This window comes from Fundulus heteroclitus, unplaced genomic scaffold (genome assembly GCF_011125445.2).
Source record: "Fundulus heteroclitus isolate FHET01 unplaced genomic scaffold, MU-UCD_Fhet_4.1 scaffold_85, whole genome shotgun sequence".
NCBI lineage: Eukaryota > Metazoa > Chordata > Actinopteri > Cyprinodontiformes > Fundulidae > Fundulus > Fundulus heteroclitus.
In genome coordinates, this window is record NW_023397307.1 from 203,543 (window position 1) to 225,248 (window position 21,706).

Below are 21,706 nucleotides of genomic sequence, written 5' to 3' on the forward strand. Positions count from 1 at the left end.
TATAATCTATGACACTTAATTGGCCAGCAACAAAGGACGAGATAATGTGCTTTATATAGAGAGTCGCCTAATCCTCTTAAGACACAAGCAAAGAGGATGTGTGGGGGCGGCGGTGGTGGTGAAAGGTTCCCTAAGAGCCGGTCACAGGGGAGCAACATTAACTTCGATAAGATGGTGAAAGCTGGTTCTCATATGAAAATCACTGGGTGGAAGATGACAGAATCTGCCAGAGGTTTACAATTGGCAATTAATATTTGAGCAGGGGTGAGGAGAGGCAGCTCATCAGTGCGAGTGTCAATTCTTTTTCTAAAGTCACGATTTTTAATAATTGCTCAGCAGTTGCCTCACTTGAGCACGGGGCGCGGCGTCAGATCAAATGTTTGCTTTTACTCGTCTCGCTGCTCTGCGATGGATTATGTCTCCCGATGTGACATCAGCCTTAAAAAAAAAACACAGAAAAAAAAACACGTTTCCAGTCTCGAGTTTTCCCCCCTCAAACATGTCGACCGGGGCTCAGGTTTGTTGCCAGGAAACCCTCTGCCCCTGCTGCTCCTGTCTGCAGTTAACATCATGGTGGGAATTCGAAATGAGGTCTCTTGTAAGGGTGAATATTTCTGTACGGCTGACAGTTTTGACTGCGAGATGGAAATATGAGCAGTCACAGGAAGGCACTCTTCCAAAACGTGGACACAAAGAGACAAAAAAAAGAAAAAAAAAAAAAGTGACAGAAAGAAAAGGGGGGAAAACAGACGGAGTAAAAAAGGAGAGGGGAAAACTATGAAAAGCAAAAGAAGGTGTATGATGTAATGCGGTTTGAAAGACTGGAACGAAACAAGTGGGCTCACCTTCCAATCTATAATCTTAATTAGGATTTTCTTTTCTCATGTGCAGATGTAGGAAGCTTTCCTGAGTGCCCAGATGAAGCAGTTGCTGCTCATGCTAGTCGTTCAATACTAGTTTTGTCTTCTTTTGACATAACCCAGTTAAAATAAGATATTTGAAAAGGTTATCAAAAAAAAATAAATTGCAGATAATTCAGCAATTATCTGCAATTTAGTATCCAAACAGTGCTGGAGGAGCAATGATTATACAGGACCATGGCTTTCCCATCCTAAGTTTCTATTGTACGACAATAAAATAAATGTTGCTCTGGGCCTATCAGAGCTTCAGACCTGCAACCGTACCGGAGGAGCTGTCCATGGTGCTGATTACAGCTGCGTCCCAGCGCAGTCAGAGTTAGGAGAGATAACGTTGCACTGAAGGACTCAAGGCTTCCGTTTCTTAACTCCACACAACACCACCTCTTGTAGTGCTCCATCACTGCAGTTATATCCACATTTTATGTTCCAGGTTGAAAAGAAAAGATTGAAATGTTTGCTTTCCTAATGTATACAGATTAGATTAGCAGGTTAGTTTCTGTCAAAGTGTAAACAAATGTCAAAGAAATACAGGTGAAACAGAAAATAAAATTTAAAAATAATTCTCTAATATTACATTTTAAAACTGGTGCTGAAGGAGTCACCAGGAAACCAAAACTTGTCCTTTTGATTACTTTCAACCACTTTTGATTTTATATAGGCAATGAACAGTCTTGAGCCCCAATTTTTTGGAACCCTTTCCAGCTATTCAATCAAAATGTAGCTGGACTTTGCCAGGTCTCATAAAGGTATGTTGGTGCATTTCAGGAGTGCTTTGCTCATTGAAATGGAGTGTAACGTTTTTTTTTTCAGGCTGTAATTTACATGTAAAACCTACCTGTTGACAAAGCTCTGACGCTATTTTAAACTAATAGCGAAGTACAGCATGACTGGTGGCATGTGGCTTTCCGAAGGAAATTCCTCCACCTGCATCTTCTTGTGCTGATGGAAAAACTGATCAACTAACGAAAATGTTTCAAGATCAGTACGGCCTCGACTGATGGAAGAAGTGCAAAAACCTCTAAATATAACAAATAAACATAATAATATTTTCCTCTATAGTCCCCCAGGGGAGATATTTGTGTGCTGTCAACACTGAGTGGCACACAGGGAGCAATCTGGACCTAAGGGTGTTGCTCAGGGAACCTTGGTGGCAGTCTGCGGGGACTGAACTGAGTACTGCTCTAACCACTAGGCCACATCCTCCCCCATGATTTTGGTGGATGCTTCAGGTGTGAGCATCTGTTGGCACGAGACTCCCTCCAACTGGCTAAAATTCAAGTTCATAACACTTGGGTTATATGAGCCAACAGTTTTTGCACTCCAAACAGCCCTTTGCAATATGAATATTGCAGACACTCACATTATGACGGCAATATTTGGGAAACAGTTGAGATATCTAAATATATTTCTATATAGGAGCTACAGGGAAATCCTGTTGATAAACTGCAAAAAGGGAACTAAAAAAAAAAGGTAAAATACTCTTGAAATTAGTGTATTTTTTTTATTTGAGCTGGTAAATCAGACCTTTTGCCAATGGAATAAGATTTTTGTACTTAATATAAAAACAATTCATCTCCATCATCTTATTTCAAGTGCAGTATATCTAGTTATCTTATTTTAGGAGTAGAAATTCTCATTCCATTTGCAAATAGTCTTATTTAGCTGCTCAAATCAAGGAAAAATACACAAAGTTTAAGAAAACTTTACTTACTTTTAGTTCCCTTTTTGCAGTATAGTAGGAAAACCTGCTAATGTAGCCACAATCCATGTGGTGGTAATAATTGTGCCAGATGTGTTTGGTAGCTAACGCTAACTCATGTTTTAGCTACAGAATTTTATCATATTGTATGAAATTACTTTGAGTTATACAGAAAAAAAACATTTATGTAGGTTTTAAAAAGTTTGTACTTTGGTTTTTTAAAATGTAAGCACTTCAGCATCTAATTTTCTGCTGAAAAAAATAATTTATCCATTATTTTCAGATTGCCAACATGTAAGAAGAGGGCATCTAGCAACTCTGCAGACCCCACACATCCTGCACACAAACGGTTTAGACTGTTTCCTTAAGGTTGGTGCTACAGAGCGCTATTAACCCATAATGATGACGAACAATAAACTGTTTCCTTTATGACACCAGAATGAACACCTTACAGCCTGATTAGTCGGCCACGCTGCTCTGAAACAAGGTGAACTATAAATATTTGCACTGTTAAAACCGTTCTCTCTTTATTTTCTTTGTATTAATAAATTGGCTGCTCTAAAACAAACACGTTTCATTTGTTTCATTTCCTCTACAGTTTATATAGATCTATGTAAGTTTGTTTGCTGTGTGTGAAACTGTAATCAAATTCCTGGTTTGCGCACACATTAAAGCTGAATCTGATTCCAAGACCAGCTGAGCTCCTCGTTTATTTACATATTATCAATATTCTAATAGTGCATACTATGAGTCAGTGTCATGATGTGATTTAACCCATGCACTGAATCACGTTAGGCGCCAATTATGAATAACTCCACATTTTATCCTTCCTGTGTCTTAAGACATGGGACCTCTGCAAAGACGACCTCGTCGCTACTATAGGAAAATGTACCCGAGCGTGTTCACCCCTCGTTGTCACCAACTCAGATTTATTTTCAGGCACATATAACCTTGGCACTTCAAATACAGCCATTATACTGTGTTGTGGCTGCGCTTGTCAAGGAAATATTTTAGCTTGATTGTGTGCCTGCGTGGAGCAACAGAGGAACTCGCTGCAGAGGCTGCAAAGGGAGTCCTTTCAGGCGTGCACAAATCTCATGGGTAATTAGAATCTTTGAACACATCAAGAAAATGAAAGAAAGAAAAAAAAAAGAAACCTGCTTTATCACATCTCGCTGGCAGCTTCATAATGCACGGAGAGTGAGACAGGAGGGGAGGGGCGAGGAGGCGGCGGGCTGTTGAAGTGAGTGGCTGTACATCGAAATTACGATGGCACTCGACAGAATGCAACCGAGGTTCAATCGAGATTTTCATCTGCAGGAATAGACGAGGCTGAGAGGGCTGCTTATAGAAGCTGTGGGTGTAATGAGATGTACAGAAGCGCAGAGACACGGAGAAGGGGAGGAAGATGAGAGGAACAAGAGAGGTGTGGATTTGCGCGTGAGGGGAATGTTCTGTATACGCGGAAAAACCAGACGGGGATGTATCAGATAAGGCCAAAATAGTTCAGCTAATGCTCGGAAAGGGAAAAAAAATAGCTGGCAAGAACAACAGGAGGGGAAAAAAGAGGAGGCAAAATAACCTTTCTCACATATCTTAGATAAAGTGAACGACATGAAAATCTGTAATTTTAATTAATCAGCTTTGGAATGTGATGGACTTTAACATTTAGACATTGCGCTTATGCTACCCTTATCTCTGAATAGTGAAGGGAGGTAATCTGCAATGAAGAACCGCTTCCACAGTAATTTAAACATAGAAATACAAAGGCGACCCTGGAACAACCTGATTTCTTCAGTTACTTTAAGGTTTTTCTGTGTATGTTGGTGGCAATTTGTTTTCCCGTGGAATACATTAAATGTGCTTCTATTCTATTATTATAAGTGTTGCTCATCCTGCGGTCATTTCAATGGACTCATTGGAGATTTTGGGAGTCTATGGCTGATTAAATGGAATATAGTTATATATATATATATATATATATATATATATATATATATATATATATATATAGATAGATAGATAGATAGATAGATAGATAGATAGATAGATAGATAGATAGATAGATAGATAGATAGATAGATAGATAGATAGATAGATAGATAGATAGATAGATAGATAGATAGATAGATAGATAGATAGATAGATAGATAGATAGATAGATAGATAGATAGATAGATAGATAGATAGATAGATAGATAGATAGATAGATAGATATTCATAGATATATTAAAGGACCAGGAATCTTTTGTATTATGTCTTTTTGAATCTGCATGCTCTGCATTCTGCTCATGTCAAATTTGGTCATGATGAAATGCAAAGATCTCTCGTCAGAAACATCCTCCCACTGGTTTCAGGGGAATTAAACGATGTTTCCAGGCCAGTAGGTATATACAAGCACATCAGGAGGCTTATTTGCCATTGTATTAAATCTGGGATTCTTCCATTGAGTTCTGGGTTTCCTCCCAGAGAGACATGATGAAGAGCCTTCTAAAGGGAGGGTGCCCAAGAAGCATCGTTATCAGTTACTCTAACCATCTGAACTACGTCCTTCCGATGCGAATCAGCAGTTCTTCTGCTCCGAAATGGCACAGCAGTGTTTATCCTGTAGTTACATAGAAAGGGCGCCCGCCTCGCCACAGTGCGCTGAATAGTTAAACAGAGTTTAATGGAGCCTCGAGGCAGATCATTTCCCTCGAAGAATTTTAGTTTTACAAGGTCCGCGAATTACTCGAGGAATCATTTCAGCACTTAGTTTAACACGTGCATATTTTTCCGGCTTCTTGCTTATTTTACTAAACTGTTTGGTTTGATTTAGGCATCAAAAAAACTGGTGTAAGAATAGGAAGTGCAATTTTCAGGTTAAGTTTCGCAATCTCTAACTACTTTAGATTAGGATTTTATACTGAGACATAATTGCCCCTCTTCTGAAGTATTTTTAAAACATGAGCTCAAACCTTCCTTCTGCAATGGTCTTTGAGGCTCATTGGCTGGTAATAAAACAGTCGTATGGTATTTTAAGAATCTGGTTGTTCTGACTATCCCAAAATCTTGATAACTGCAGCAATTAGGAAGCGATTAAAAAACTGTAGCTATAAAGTCTCTGCTGATTATTTAACAACACAAGCCAAATTTGTGGTGATTTATATTTAAGAAATCTGACTGTGTAAGGTAAGATGGTCATGGAAAAAATAGTACGGAAATCCTTAAGTCCGGACTTATATTTTGTATCTACAAAATGTATGACTGGGTACTCTCGCCCTCAGTGTGGATGTGAAAGAGGAGTAAGTGAAATAGCAGCAAAGCCATTAAACTGGAGACTCACCAGTATCATGTGACCAGTAGAGATGTCCATGTTGGAGTGGGCGGGCTCTTCGCTCCATGACGAGATGCTGCTGCGTCCGGAGGGGCTGATGGCCGGACCACCGTCGCTGAACTGAGACGAGACGCTGTTGATCCTGGAGGAAATCGGCTCCTGGCGTTCGACGGGAGGTTTGACCGACATGCGCTGCCGACAGAGCTCCTGCAGAAGGGAGGACAGGGACACGTCAATAACTGCTCTCATCCAATGGGTGACGAGCAATGAAGACACCTGATGTACAGTTATGTGAAGGAAAACAAACTCCATGACTGAAGACAGCAGGGTAAAGGCGAAAAAAATAAAGTCCACGTTCATGTGGTCTTCCACAAATAAAATATCCCCGCTGTTAGATCAAATCACACTCAAGCACAATAAAGACCAGATTTATCCCCGAGCCATCATGACAATTAACTAATTATGCTAAACAGTAAAGCAAATATAAATGGATTGCATTCATTTAGCCTTTTCAGGGTTTTACTAATCACTCAAAGTGCTTTTACATTCTTACCCCCTAATTTACAGATGGGGGGTGGGGGGGGGGTGGGGGGGGGCATTGGGGAAAGTGGGGTGAGATTTCTGTGAGATTTAAGCTTTTATTTCATAAAGCTTCACCTTATTCATCTGAGTACCTTTATTTGAAACACGTGAGATAATTAAACATTTAACTCAGATGTGAGTTCAGTGTTTTTAAAGAGAAATCCCTGAATCCAGAGGTTAAAGCTATAGTTTCTACATATTTTCAGAAACACTTTTTGTAATACTGGATAAAATGGTCCTCCCCACCCTAAAAATAGTCAATACATTATGTATTCAGAAAATGGAGGTTAAAAATTCTAGTGTTTATGTATTTGGTTAGCTTAGCGGTTAGCTTAGCAGTTAGCTTAGTGGTTAGCTTCTGTGTTAGCCATTCATGGCAGCTCCACTGCTCTCACCGTATACTTTGAAAATGGCTGAGAGTCGCAAGAAGCAAACCGCATACAACTTTATGAGAAGAAGAGGAAGGACTCAGTAAAAATAAATAAGACTATTATAGAAATAAGAGATTATTTTCACGCAATGCCCAAAAGGAGTGGAAGAGCAGGTAAGACGGTCTTGTGCATGCGCTGTTATTCAGAAAGGAACTTGGGGAACCTTCCAGAAAAATCGCAGACTCTACCTTTAAGGAGAAACTCTAAACAAAGCTGTTATGACGGGGCTGTTACCACCATAGCAGTTTGAGTCTAAACCAGCTTTGGTGCTAAAGCTAGTTCCTAACTCACTAACTAAGGTGAAGCTGCAGCGGTAACAGCGGGGAAATCCAGACATCTCTCTACCAAGCAACACTAACCGGCTCATTCTGGAGACAGTAAAGTTGTTCCAGATAAAAAGGGATCAGTTTCCATCTGGTGGGACAAGCCCAGAAAATCTGCAAAGATTACAGAACAACAGGACCTATATCTACATATAGCAAAAATCGGGTTTGGAAACTAGACACCTTTCCAAACTGCTGTCTCCACCTGGTTTTATTGTAAGGGATCAAAAATACACACTCATTTTTCATTGCCAGAAAAAAAGGTTGGGAAGTTCAGTAGTAATAATCTACATTTTTTAAAATACTTTTATGTGTTATTTCTAATTTTCTTTTGAGTACACGAACAACCAAAAAAGTTACTGACTTTTGTACACCATGAAATGTCAACTACTCGGCACGGTTTCACCGCTTAAAGGAAACTTCTGAAAAAAGTGGTCAGTCTCTTCAGAGCCAATACAATATCTTCATTCACACGCCTGAGCAAGCTGTTATTTTCCGTCTGATGGATACGTGACCACGATGAAATATTGACGCAACGTCTTTTGGCTCAGGCCTCCTTCGCAGAGCTCCAAGCAGCGATGTCAGCCAGCCGTAATGGACGACTGCGACTCTCCCTGCAGATGGAAAAGGACAGCTGCAGGAGACAATGTGGCTCTAAATGGAGAGTTATGATGTCACTCGAGATGTAACAAAGACACCAAATGACTTGCAGTGCCAGAACAACACTTAACTTCTCATTTTCTTATTAAAATTTGAGAAGGATAAAGATTTGCGGACCAAACACCAAAGCTGAGCCACAAAGATACTGTCAATGGTCAAGCCTCGTTCCTGTCCTAATTTTTTGGCGACTCAAAGGAAGAAGTAAAATAATTTAGACAAATAAGGGAGACGGAGAGGGTGTTGCACAACTAAGAACTTGGTACTCAGAAGAATCTAAGATGCTTAGGATTTTAATAAATCTGCCAATCTGAATAACTGTATTGGTAAATTGTTGTTATTCAAAAAAAAAACTAGTGGCTCTAATGAAGACAAGGTTTTTAATTTGATTAATCAGATTAATTATATAAAAATACTTTTAACACACTACTTTACAAAAATTGTCAATGAGCAACAATCAATAAAATAATTGATACAATATAAAACAGGGATGTTAAAATGCACTTAAATGACACGCAGAGCCGTCGCATAGGCTGTGCGAACTGCACAACAACGATACGAGGGGGCCTCACGCCTGGATTTTTTTTAATACATTTTTAAATAAATTCCTCTATTATATATGATTGTGTCGGTTTCTGTCAAGGACACATTAAAAATTTAAAAGAAAATCTGACATATTAAGTGGGTTTTTATTGTTGCTATCATTGATATATCAATAGTTGCTGTCATTAGGCCTCCCCGAGGAAGGAAGAGGGGCGAAGCCAACAAGCTGCAAGAGAACATGACAGATTACGCGAGCACGACTCTGGTCCGGAGAAAAATAAAAAGGTGGAATCCAATAGGTCACTGTGGGGATCACTGGATAAATTTATCAGCAATTCTGACCCACAGCGCGTCTGAAACCAACTACCTTCACCGACACGGCAACCGAGCCTAGCGGGCTTCAACAACAGAAGGACTGGAGCGTGGGCAGTGAGGATGAGGATGAAGTCTGAGGTCAGGAAAAAATAAGCAGCTGTGGTTGACAAATGTTTTATGATGAGGTTTGGGTGACCAGATGTTCTAATTTGTGCGAGACTGTGCCACATTTTTCATTTTAATCCTGGTGTCCCACAAACGAAACAATGCCCCGCATTTGACTGGGTCAGATTCGGAAAAGTCCAAAACTTATTAGACGGGTACTTTTCTGAAAAGCAGAAGGCTGCGCTGAAGTTATCGTCCATAAGAGCTGCGTCAGCTGTCTATCAATGTGCTGTAGGGTCTCACTTCATGGGCAGCCGCGCCCTCGTAAAATAAAACAAAAAAATGATTTTGATACCCACACAGAACTACGTCAAAGTAAAGAAAATGCTGCTACAACGAGCAGGTTTCTAACTGGATAAGACCAGAGAAAGGGGATTCTCAGAGAGCTTTTTGTGAGGTTTACCAAAGTTATTTTTCAGTTTTTCACAAAAAGAAGAGCACGACTTAAAGCAACACTGTAGAAACCGTTGCACAGGAAACAGCTGAAAAAGCCTCCTGACGAACTATGGTGTCTGAACTATGATGCATTTTTAATTTACACGTCGACTCTAACATTGTTTCCTTCTCAGTTTGTGTGTTTCTTCCACTTCTGTATTGAGAACAGACATTAAAACGATACAATCTGCCACTTTTAGATCGTTCTAAGCCAGTGGTGTCACAACTTCAAGCCAACTGATTAACAGTGAGGAAGAATTGCAGCCTCCATTCAGCAACCAGTTTAACATGGACCTAATGACAAAACAAGCTTTATGACCATTATACTATTTTAATTTATTCAGGCTAATGGTTTCTTTTTTTTATTTATTAAATTCGTAGAAATATTCTTTGAGTAAGTATTTTTTTATGTGTCTGAAGATGATACATAGAAGAAGACGTTCCCATGTGCTGCTTCAACCTGTCGCGCCACCTCTTCATGCTGGCCTAATTAACAACATTATTTGGAAAATAATTTATTTGGAAAATAAACAGAACCACAGCATCACAGAACCTCTCCCATACTTAACAGTTGACATAAGGAGTTTTTCCCCACAGATATCCACCCTTTGTTTCAGCCCAGACCCAACTGAAGTGTTTTTTTTTTTTTTATCAAACAGCTCAAAATATTAGCTACAAAGGCACATTTCTCTGGATAAAGTCCCAATAAGACTAATCTTAAAACTTTCCCTTTCAAAAAAGCTTCTAGTTAGAGTGGCTCATGTTACCCTGAGCTACCTCTATAGTTATGCTGCTATAGGCTTAGGCTGCTGGAAAACATCAGGGTCTATTTCTATCACTCTGCTGAGTTCTCCTACTTTTCTCCAATTTGCATTTTTTGTTATTTTAGCTTTTACCTTTTTGTTTCTCATTTTCTCTTCATAGAAGGTACACCTGGTCTGGCGTTCTGTTAGCGGTGACATCATCCAGGGGAGAGAGATCATCTGTTATTACCATATAACGTTTACGTCGGGCACACATTCAGAATAACTAGACCCTGACACGCATTTATATCAACGTTAATCAGATTATCAATCGGCATAAACCACCCGTGTCATTTGGATTAGAATTTATTTCCAATTTAGCTTAATTCGATCACAATATTCTGGTTTTGGTTGACCCATTTTTATTCCGCTTAATTCTGTCCATGTAAACGTAGCTAGTGAAAAAAAGCCTTCAAGGAAATTCATTTTAACCTTTTTTTAACTAATTTAGGCTAAAAGTTAAATCTTACTAAGATTTAACTTTTTTAATTTCCTGGACGTTACGCTAAATAATTAAGCATTGTCATGTCCTGGATAGCTGAGAATCTCCACCAGCACATAAAACATGCATCTCTACTAATGGAAATCACACAGAAAAAAAAGCATCTAAAGTCTTGATTAGGTTTACTGTGAAAAAGGCAAAGAAAACCTATTTTCAGAGTTGGGGAAACAGGACGTTTCTCTTCATTCATCCATCTACAGTTATGAATTTCATACACAACAAAAACAAAACTGTGCTTTTGGGTCTTTTGTTCCCCAACATGCAGCATTGTTGGGTGTAAATTTAGCCGTGAATCATGCATGATTTTTTATTTTTTTTTCCAAACGTTGTGTCCTGTTGCTACGTACTCCGGCTGCCTTTAAGGTTCTGGTCTGTCATCATACAGCTACAACCTTTTAGTAGAAATCGCTGAACGTAGCATGACCTGCCTCATCCAGGAAACGGTTCAAATCTCTGGTAGCGAATGCTGAAGGTCTATTAAATAACTTTCTTTTGATTAGTGCAACTAATTTTGCACCCACAAAAACATGTTACAGGCGTGGTTTTATTAGGTAATATGTCCAATAAAGCAAAATACTGCTGGGCGACTGTGGCTCAGCAGGTAGACAAATAGTCGTTTTACAATCAGAAGATATGGGTACAATTCCAGCATCTCTGTACCCCTTTGGCAAGGCACTTAACCCTAAGTTGCCTACCAAACAGCGTACTGGTGTATGGATGTGTTATGAGTGTGATTAGCTGAATGTGGCTCTATAAATTTGCCCCGTTTAACATTTAAACATCGAAAGCACGCTGGAAGCCATTTGTGTAAAAGGCAATTCAGATTGTAATCGGGCAGATTCGCTCGTTTATTAATTAGACCTTCAGGAAGCTACGTTTTTCTCACCGGCACTCTTGAAAATAAAAAACTTAACCTGTCACATTGGCACGGACTCTGTAACATATTACCCAGAGGCACGAATCCCATACCTCAACCTGCAAGGACGCCGCCTACGGCAGGACACCAGAGCAAATCTGGCCCAGAATCTGTGTCTCCTAATGAGGGAGATGCTGATGATTAACCGACAGCGCGTTTGACTGACAGCGGAGGTAATGTGAGAGGGCCTTCATTAGTCTGTATCAGATCTAACGGATGTTCTCGCAGGTCGGCACGCTGACACTGATCTATGGGCTCGGACAGGGACTCATAAACGCACGCAGATTATTAAAGGGCTGGAGTACCTGGGCCTGGGGATAGGGCCGGCGCTGCGGCTGAAGGGCAAACGAAAAAAAAAAACAGGCTGAAGAGAAGATGGTGCAGATAGCTACTCTGCTAACTAAATTACCCAGACTATGTATCTCTAAACTAAGGTTGTCAATTCAGATCAAAACTTTAAAACTTCAGATTATTTAATAAACATCTCCAGTTATAAAATATTATCTTCTACCACTCCAACAAGACACACGTTTAAAGGATTTTCTTTCTTCAAATCCAACCGCATCGTTTCATATTCAGTCCTAACATTTTACTTTAAAGACGTTTCAATACCATAAACCACAGGATTAAAATACAGTAATGAAGTTCGGACTGGTTGCTGCGGGCTTAGTGGAGTTCTCAGATTTAGTCGTGCGTCTCTGGTTACTGATCCGCAAAGCGTTTGTTTGGTAAATCATCTAATCTCATGACAAACCCCTTTCTAATCAATATTCTGAATCAAATGATTCATGTATGAAACAATTAGCCACGAGATAGCGGCAGTAATGTATGAGAAATCTCCCTGAATGAGAAAATCAGACCAGCCGTCGGTATGGCCAGAAATGTAAGAAGTTTCTTATCCATCTTTATTCAAGGTTTAACAGCGTAGCGACAGGATTCTGACCCAAAATGCTTTCTAACAAACCAAGGGGTCCACAATGAGTTTTGGGGATAATTAACGTAATGCTGCGCAAACACAGCACTCATGTATGAGAGAAAATACTGCAATATCGACTGTTAGCATAATTTTGGACATTCTATCATTCTTTGTTTAATTGTTTGTTTTCCTGATTATGCAGATGCACTCAGATAAAAAACAATAACTATGAGCAAAAGATTCCCTTTAATGCAGATTTTCTCTAATTAGTGCTTTATCAGAAATCTAAAGGCTCTAAAATGTACATAAACTCAGTATAAATGTATGAAATGTGGTGTTTAACGTTTGAGAATGCCTTAAGGACCCAAAGCCTCGGAACTTGACTTGAGAAATCATGACTGACTTGTCTTCAGAAGTATAAGAGGCTTGGACTGATGAAAAGTCTAAATAGGAGAATTGCAATTTTTGCACAAGTTTGGAAATCTTTTGGAAGCATTTTATATAAAAAAAAAAATACAGATTCAAAGAACATCAGTCAAAAGAACTTTTAATACTTTGTTAAAGTCTGGAAACAGATGCTTCAGACGAAGGGAAACTGGCAGAGAACCAACGAGGTTCCAGCTTGCCTTGAACACCAGTGCCACTTTTCATAGTAAAACCCGTTTTTATCGCAGTAGACTGAGAAAGTGGACAACACAGCCCTTCTGGAAAAGGCTTTTAGGGTCAGATGAGACGCCGTGGTGGTGGCGTACAAGTGGAAGGACAAATGAATAAGGAGAACTACACCAAAACTGTTTACCTTGACCACAAATAAGCAGTTGGATGGTTGAAACTCTGGGGCAACAAACGGGCGCCCTAACAGGATAATGATCCGGAGCTAGCTCTGAAATACTATTGTGCTCTGACATTAAGACGATGTAATGATCTTTCCACAGCCACACACTCAATACTATTGACAGTTTGGAGACAATCTCTAAAAGCATACCAAGAAACAAAAACAATTTAAATGAATTCGGGTGACAATGGTCAATTATAGTGACAGAAGTACGACAGAAGCTTAGTAATGGTTGCCTACAGCCTACAGCTAATGGACACTTACCAAATATTAGAGATGCTGTATGTATAGATATATTCGAAGCTTTAAAACATTTCTGACCTCATATTGATCCAACTTGTGCTCCAACACATATATTTTTTTAATTAACAACGTTGTTTCTGGTACATTTATTAAATATCTTTTAAATCATACAGTTCAATTAAATCTACAAAAGACCCAAAATCACCTTCATGCCCAATATGAGCCGAAATGGTGAATTGAGTTAATTAGTATAAAGAAATAACATCTCCTCATTTCAAGTGCAGTTTTTGTAATTAACCGTTCAGAGGAATTTATCTTGAGAATGATGTAATTATTCCTCTCCAGTCAATGAACACAGACACAGGGCTGAGGCGTTACACATCTCAAACCAGCGAAAGAGCGGAGGAAAATTCAAAACTTACAATATTCTTATAGCCATTTTTCCACCGAATGTTCAATAAAAGCCAAATATTGTCTCAATGAATTAGTCAGACACTCTGGGCTGTTTGTACGGCTCGTGCCTCGGAGGGGAAAAGCGGAAACAATCCCAATGCAATGAACTTTGCAGCTGCAGCACTTTTTTTTTTTATGATGTAATTAAAACCATTTCAAAATGGCTTTCCTCTGAGAGCCAATTAGAGGACAAGGAGTGAAAAAAAAAATGCAAAGAAACTGTTTACTCAGACAGGTTTATAGCGTAAATAGTGCAAATTTACCACTCTGACACCTTCAGTGTGTGAGCTGCATGCACACATGCACCAGAAGCTTTACTCACGCAGTATTGATCCCCACATTTCATCCCACTAATCACAGTTCTTTACTGCATGGAGGTCGTTCTGCTGCGACTTCTTTGCAGGTTCTGTTTATGAGTCAGGACAGGCCTGAGCCGGACAGTTTTGTTTAAACTTTAATGCTGAGGATATCTTTTAATACCTCAAAGTCAAATATGAGTGTCGTAGGATTGAAAGTCATCCATGAGAACAAAAGTTTTGACTGTGAAGCAATGATTAAATTGTCTTTTCCGGGACGCTCTTGTTGGCGTTTTTAGCCGCTGGGATTCATGCGTTGGACGCCTCTTGAATCACATGCTTTCTGGCAAATCAAAAACACTGCGCCAGCCGCTTCAACAACCACGTTAGCTTTGACATTTATAAGATAAGTGGATCAATGTTCACGATGATGGATTATTTGTCTCCATCAGACTTTTCAAATCAATAAAAGATACAATTAAATAAATGAAAATGAATGTATGTTTGGAAGGTGGGACGGCACAAAAATGGAAAGTGACTCTAAGACAGAAATGATAACTGGATTTTATTTTTTATTTTTTGCAGTGAGACATGAAAAATAAAGACTACCGCAGGTCACAGCTGAAGGACAGCAGACCATGTCTTTCTGACTTTATGACGTTCTCAATAAGAAATAAAAGGAGTGCACAACAATCACTGGAAAACACCACATTCTAGTTATTACTACTTCTAGTATTACTTACCGATGTTGAATATTTTCAATTATGCAGAGCCCCTAAATTGACATTAAAGGGAAATAATGTATAAAAAGTACTTCCAATTCGCACCAGAAAGTATTTTTTTCCCCATTAATGTTCCTTAGGGGCTCAGTGCAATTGATGTGCAGATGAAAATGTATTTCTTGAGTTGAAATGAAATAAAAACCAGATCCATTTTTTTTATTTATTTATAAACAGTGCTCTCAATATATATTTGCACCTCTGGTGAAGATGTATATAAAGCCTGACAAATATTAAAAAACTCGGTTCACTAAGTGAAAGACCTGATTTAGATTAATTACACAGACTGATGTTTTCAAGCCTTCATTACCGTTAGTTTTGATGATTTTCTGCTTAGTACTTGTTAAACCAGAATATTTAGGGTTAAAAATATGTGCTTAAAGGTTATTTTTAAAAGGTACTTTATTTGGATGACAATACGATGTTTGCCAGTATCACAAAGTCTGTTATGATACGATTTCAATTAAATGCAAGTCACAAGTTTAGGTGATAAAATCTAACACTATTATTTACACTAATATCAACTCACAAAAAAATAAATAAAATGATTTGACCATTTTATTTCTAAGCTCTTACATGTATCAGGCATTTAAATCAAAAGAGTCATTCTTCTAATTTAAAAATAATGAAATTGTGTTTTATTTATATAGCACCAGTTCACAACACATGTCATCTCAAGGCTCTTTACTTCATCTAAGGAAACCCAGCAGACAGATCACTTTCTCAATATAGTCTATATGTTTGTGAATTTCAACCTAAAGACGTATCTTTAAAAAAAAAGGATATGAATGGATTATCATTTAGCATTTTTCTATCCCCTCGCTTAGCCAAATGTTAAAAAAGACATGAGAATACAAAGGCATGTTATAACATGCGGCAGGTCAACTATGTCACTATACACAGGAACCTGCTGCTGAAGACGTCTGCAGTCCGAAAGAAAATCATAAGTTTAAAACTGAGACCAGAAAGTTTACACAAAAATAAGTTTATGTTGCCACCACACACAGTGTGAGAGGTAAGAATAATCCCCAAAGCTCACGGTGTGAAAACAGGATGCTGCAATACAAGATTAATTTGCTTTACGACTTTTTATTCATTTTAACCCATAGTGCCAATAAATGTGGATGGTGCTGTATTTATTTTCTGGGAACAACAATAAAAAAAAGGAATAAAAGGCAGCCCAGATGAAATAAAAAAAAGTATATATCTGACAAAACAATTCTTTAGCTCTGCAATATCTAATCTTTATTTTATCTGTTTTTGTACCTCACTTTAACCTGTGTCCTTAACAGCCATGATTGGTACAATTTATTATTAAATAAAAGTTAAACCCTTTCCACCACTCTTGCAGCCTGATATATTACAAACTGAGTATTGGTGGAAACCTAAATAAAAGCTTTTTTTTAGAGGTCTTTGAACATTTTGAAGCCTACGTTGAGCTGATCCTTGTTAATCTGACAGTTTTTGTGGAGCTGAAGCAAATCCTCTAGTAAAGGACTGTTTCAGGCGGGCGTAACAACTCATTACAAGTGATAGTTTATTGTTTTTTTTTTTTTTCTGGTTAGCCTTAAGTAACGATTTACCAGTGGATAACAAAAATGTGCTGTCGAAATATGACAAAACGTGTCTTAGATAAGATTTATAAAACTATGTGTTTTTCTTCACAGCAAAACAGAGACTATAACTAACACGTATGTCACATGTTCATTTCCTGGTTAGAAAGCTGGCATGTTGAAACCTTACTGTCTTAGCTGGAGCATGTTGGTTTAAAGCTAAAAAGCAGAACAAAATCAAATAAGGATGTCTACAGCTATATTTAACTTATCAAAACATGGTTTTTGTTTCCATATTTCTCCAAATTTACGTCTTGATCTCAATGGCTGAGTGAAAGGCTGCGCATTTGAAGAAAATCCAAAATATGCGCTACTGTTTTTGCAACTGGTGACTGTACCTCGGTTACAAACAAGAGTAGCCGTCTGAAACTGGCTATCCGAGACCCAACCAAGACATTGGGTCTGGACAGACAAAAGGTAAAATTGAGATAAAACTATTTAAAAGTATAATTCATTGTGTTTTTCTTTGTGTGTGTGTGTTTTTTTTTTTTACGAAGCTACTAGCTCATCAAAGGCTACCGGTGCTATATAATGTGTTTTGGAAGGATGATAAATGGTAAACTTATTGGATTTTGGCTCTTTCCTCTCCTCTCACTAACTTATAAAAGTATAGTCCTTAGAAACGGGCAAGGTGGCAGTTGATGCTAGCTGCTAAGAATATTCTATCCCAAAATGCCCAGGCAGCTGTGACAAAAAGAAATGCATGAAGGTGGGCAGCCAATGTTGCCAGTTTTTTGTGAGAGAAGCAAGCTCTATGAACAAAACAAGCTCAAAACAAGCAAAACAGTCAATCCACCACATTGCAATAGAGAGGCTGCTTGTAAAAAGTATAAATGAATAAGCCTAAAGTTGCTTGGCAACACTGCTGGAAGCCTGGAACAGTTCAGGACTGCACATTTTTTTCAAGGTCACATTTCCCTGTAGTCATCAGATGCTTTTCTAACAAATGTGGAAAAAACATGGATACCTGCCTCTCTGTTTTTGAGCAAAGGCAGCCGACAATATTAAGACCACATCATAACAAGAAGACGAAAGGTAAGAACAAAACAACACAGCTATTACTGTGTTTTTGTGGAGCCATGACTCTTGTTGTTGTGGGGAAATCTGTGTGGTTGTCTGGTGAGAGCCAGGACAATGATGTAAATGCCGATGAATCTTTTCTTGTGAGTGTTGTTATCGTACTTACAATAAACCCAATTAACTAGATGCTAACCGGTCCACAAAATGAATGGATGGATGGATACAATGATTTCTGTTTGTGTAAATACTAAACTATAACATATTACTGCATTGCTATTTTATTAGTGATTGGCATTTTAGGGTTTTTATTTTACAGTTTTTTCCTCTTGTATTTTAGAGACAAGTTGTTTGTGTTTGTTCTGTATGTGTGCAGTGTTTCCTATTTGAGAATACTAGTTCATGCATACACTCCATTGTTCTATAGTATCACACCTCAACAGGCAGGTATTTATGAAGCAGTAACTGGCAGAGATGAAGAGCTGCTTGGCCACTGATTGCTGAGAACCAGGTGGTCACCTGACTTCTTATTTTTGATTAAACTGAACAGCTTTATTAAAAACATTTGGCACTGATTGGTACATATTGATTGCCAAACCCACGCATTGTTGCACAACACTAGAATACCCCAGACATTGAAGAATTCCTTTACACCAGGGGTCTTAAACCCTGGTCCTCAGGACCCATTGTCCTGCATGTTTTAGATGTGTTTCTGCTCAACCATACCTGAATTAAATGATTGCATGACCTCAAAAGCAGCTATCAATGGCTGCAGAAGCCTGTTGATCCCTCATTTAGTAAAGTCAGGGTTATGGCGGCAGGGAAACACCTAAAACATGCAGGACAGTGGATCCTGAGGACCCTGTTTGCCTTTGACCCAATCTGAAGGTGTTCTACAACTACATGGTACATCATGTTGGATTTCTACCAGAGGAGGAAGTAACCAGTAACCTGTTCTGATTCCACTCGTTCTTCCATGAGCCCAACCTCCTTTACCCTGAATAAAACCACCTTTCTTCAGACGTTTGTTCTCCAATCTCTGCTCTGATACTGTTTCAGTATCATGATATGTCGTGGTAGCAATAAAATTGACGAACGTTCTTGTTTTTATTGAGTTGGTTCGGCAATATAACGTAGTTCTATCATTGCGCGGCCTTTTAAATGATTTCACCGGGCTATAAATTGAACAGGTCAATGCCGGACCTGCTCTCACGTTGGCCATGGTGCCGAGGAGCTGTGATGTCAACACTACCAAGCTGCCTTTTATACCAGACTTGAACCTTTTGTCACCCATTTAGAATGCATTATTAGACGTTTATGACAGGTCTTTGAGTTCGACATTGTGACTCATCGGCTCATATAGCCACTAAAAGCTCGTTAGGATCACAAGACATGATAAACAGTCGGAGGCATGCAGATCTTGGATGATCAAATAGGGAAAAAAGAAGAAAAACGTTCTTTTGAAGTTATTAGTTAGCTAGTTAATTTCCCTTTCATCAGTACGTAAGAGATTAGTCATTTTAAAATTGCTCTTAGTTTATGTTTGTACAGTAAAAACTTTTACTTATCCAGTTTTTGTAAAGAACGGTTGGATAATTATGGCATTTAGCCACGATTTAAAGAAAATGGGTCATCGTTGTTATGGGTCAGTAACACTTACCAGCTACTACAGACACATCTCAAGGTCTTCCAAGTCCCGAAGAGATACAACAACCCTGGGTCGGCCCAAGTGTCTCCTTCCAGTGGAAAGTACCTCTAAAAGCTACAAAGGATGTCCAGGACAAATCCTGAACAGATTCTAAATCACCTCAATGGACTCCTTTTGATGTGAAAGATTAGAGACTCTTCTCCAAGCTCACACCTGGATGACGCAGGTTCTCCTATTAACTCTCTGCATGCAAATAAACTATTTGGTTAGATATGGTCATTGAGCCCGATGCTCAAACCTGACATAGACACAAGGTGCATTAAACATTAAACACAAGTGAAGTTCTATTTTTGTCCAACATGTTATTTTTATCAACGCTGAGATGTACCAAGATTCTTATTTGCACCAATAAAAGAAAAAAAATGATATATACAGAAAAACGAAGGACTGTCAATAAAATCATAAATATCTTATAAATATCTTGCTTAGAAGTTTGGGGAACCATCTTTGCAAAACATTTCAGTGTAGGGGATATCTCCCAAAGAAAAAAAAAAAAAAAAAAATCAAGATAATGTTTCTTGCTTCAAATGAAATAGGCTAGATTTTTTTCCCCATTACTTTCTTTGGTAATAATATCTGACTTATTTTTAAAAGGTACTTTAATCTGACAGACAAGCCTTACTGAAACACATTTTCCAATCTACTGAGCCTCGCCTGCACGTTCGTATGAGCTAAATAGACTTAAATATAGATAATAGAAAATAGTGCACTTTTCAGCCAGGTAGAAGATCACACCTGGAAATAAACCAGAAGTGATGCTGCGGCGGACTCCGGGGTCAGACTGATTCAGGGACTCGGTGACTGACAAGCTTCATCTACCGTCTCTCCGCCCTCACGCTCCGACACGCCGCATGTGATCCTCTGTCGACGCCCGTCAATCAACGTCTCCTTTGTTGGCAACAGCCTATCCCGTGTCACAGTTACACCCGGTTTGTTTGACTGACAGGGCTGTAGGAGGGGTGGCGAGGAGCGACTGAGGGGTGGAGGTGTGGGGGGGCTGGTGACACAAATGGAACGGAGCAAAGGTGCAAAGCGAGGCCTCCAACAAACAGGGCAAGGGGCAAGAATCATTAACATGCAGTCGACTAGTTAGCGTGTGTGTGTGTGTGTGTGTGTGTGAGTGTGTGCGTGCACAGGTGTGTGTGTGTTTCACAGTCAGCATGAAAGAGCTGCAGTAGTAAAGCCTTCAGGCAGCCTGCCGCTTTCTGTCTGCTTTAATTGCTTGTAGCCCCGGAGACAGCACACACACGCACACACACACACACACACACACACACACACACACACACACACACACACACACACACACACACACACACACACACACACACACACACACAGTCCAGGCCAGGAAACCCCTCCACGCAGCAGGGCTGACAAAGAGACAAGGTTTACACGGCTAAGACGGGAGCTGAACACCGACGTCTTTCGCCGAGGATGAGAGCAGCTCACTGCCGGGACGACAGAGGGGACGGGAAGAAGCTTCATGAGCCGTCGAGCCAAGTTAAAAAACGAGCGACAAGGGATTTTAACGTTGGGTATCACCCCCCGACACATTAGGAGTAAAGCCACGCAGCACGGGCCGACATGAGGTTGTTCCAGCACGATGTTCTTAGTTGGTAGTTTCCATACTTGGTGACGTTTTGTTGCAAAGCTGGCAGATCTTAACCAGACACCAATATCCTGCTTTCCTCTGACAGGTAAACGACAAACGTTAACGTCATAAACGCCTGCAGGCGCAACATCAATGCCTATTTCAGGAGTTTAAAAATCCCCGGAGAAGAGCATAAAGCGTAGGCACTTAGGTGTGGCGGTTGTTTTGGGGGGGGGGGCTCATTATAAAATCAATGCTCACAGGACCACTCTCATTTAAAAACATGGCGGGGAAAAAGGTCAGCGAGAGCGATGGAAAAATCTCAATCTAATTCTTTGCTCAAAAAGCCACTTAATATTGGATTCTGTAAATTAAATTTCACACTTGGCTATTCTGGCCAAAGGATAATTGCAGCCAGCAAACGAGGAGGAATAAAAATGACTGGAGGTGAAAAGAGAAAAAAAAAACAAAAAAAAAAAACAACCTCTTGGGTTTGTTTCATTGCTTCAAGGCTTACGCAAGAAATAATAGCAAGAGACACAAAACACTTGTTGGTTTAGAATGGAGAGAAAAACTTTGTCAGCCAAAACTTTATGTAGTTTACACACCAATAGGGTTCAAGGGAAATAAATATGTTACTGGTAG

General features: G+C 39.3%; 1 protein-coding gene across 1 annotated transcript in view; it reads right to left on the bottom strand.

Annotated features, from left to right (window-relative positions):
• The window catches only part of LOC105917887 (receptor-type tyrosine-protein phosphatase N2), a 269,052-nt gene that overhangs the window by 51,743 nt on the left and 195,603 nt on the right, over positions 1 to 21,706 (bottom strand). The window contains exon 14 of the mRNA XM_036134561.1: positions 5,945 to 6,142. Coding sequence (XP_035990454.1) covers positions 5,945 to 6,142 — 198 coding nt within the window. The remainder of the gene's footprint in view (positions 1 to 5,944; positions 6,143 to 21,706) is intronic.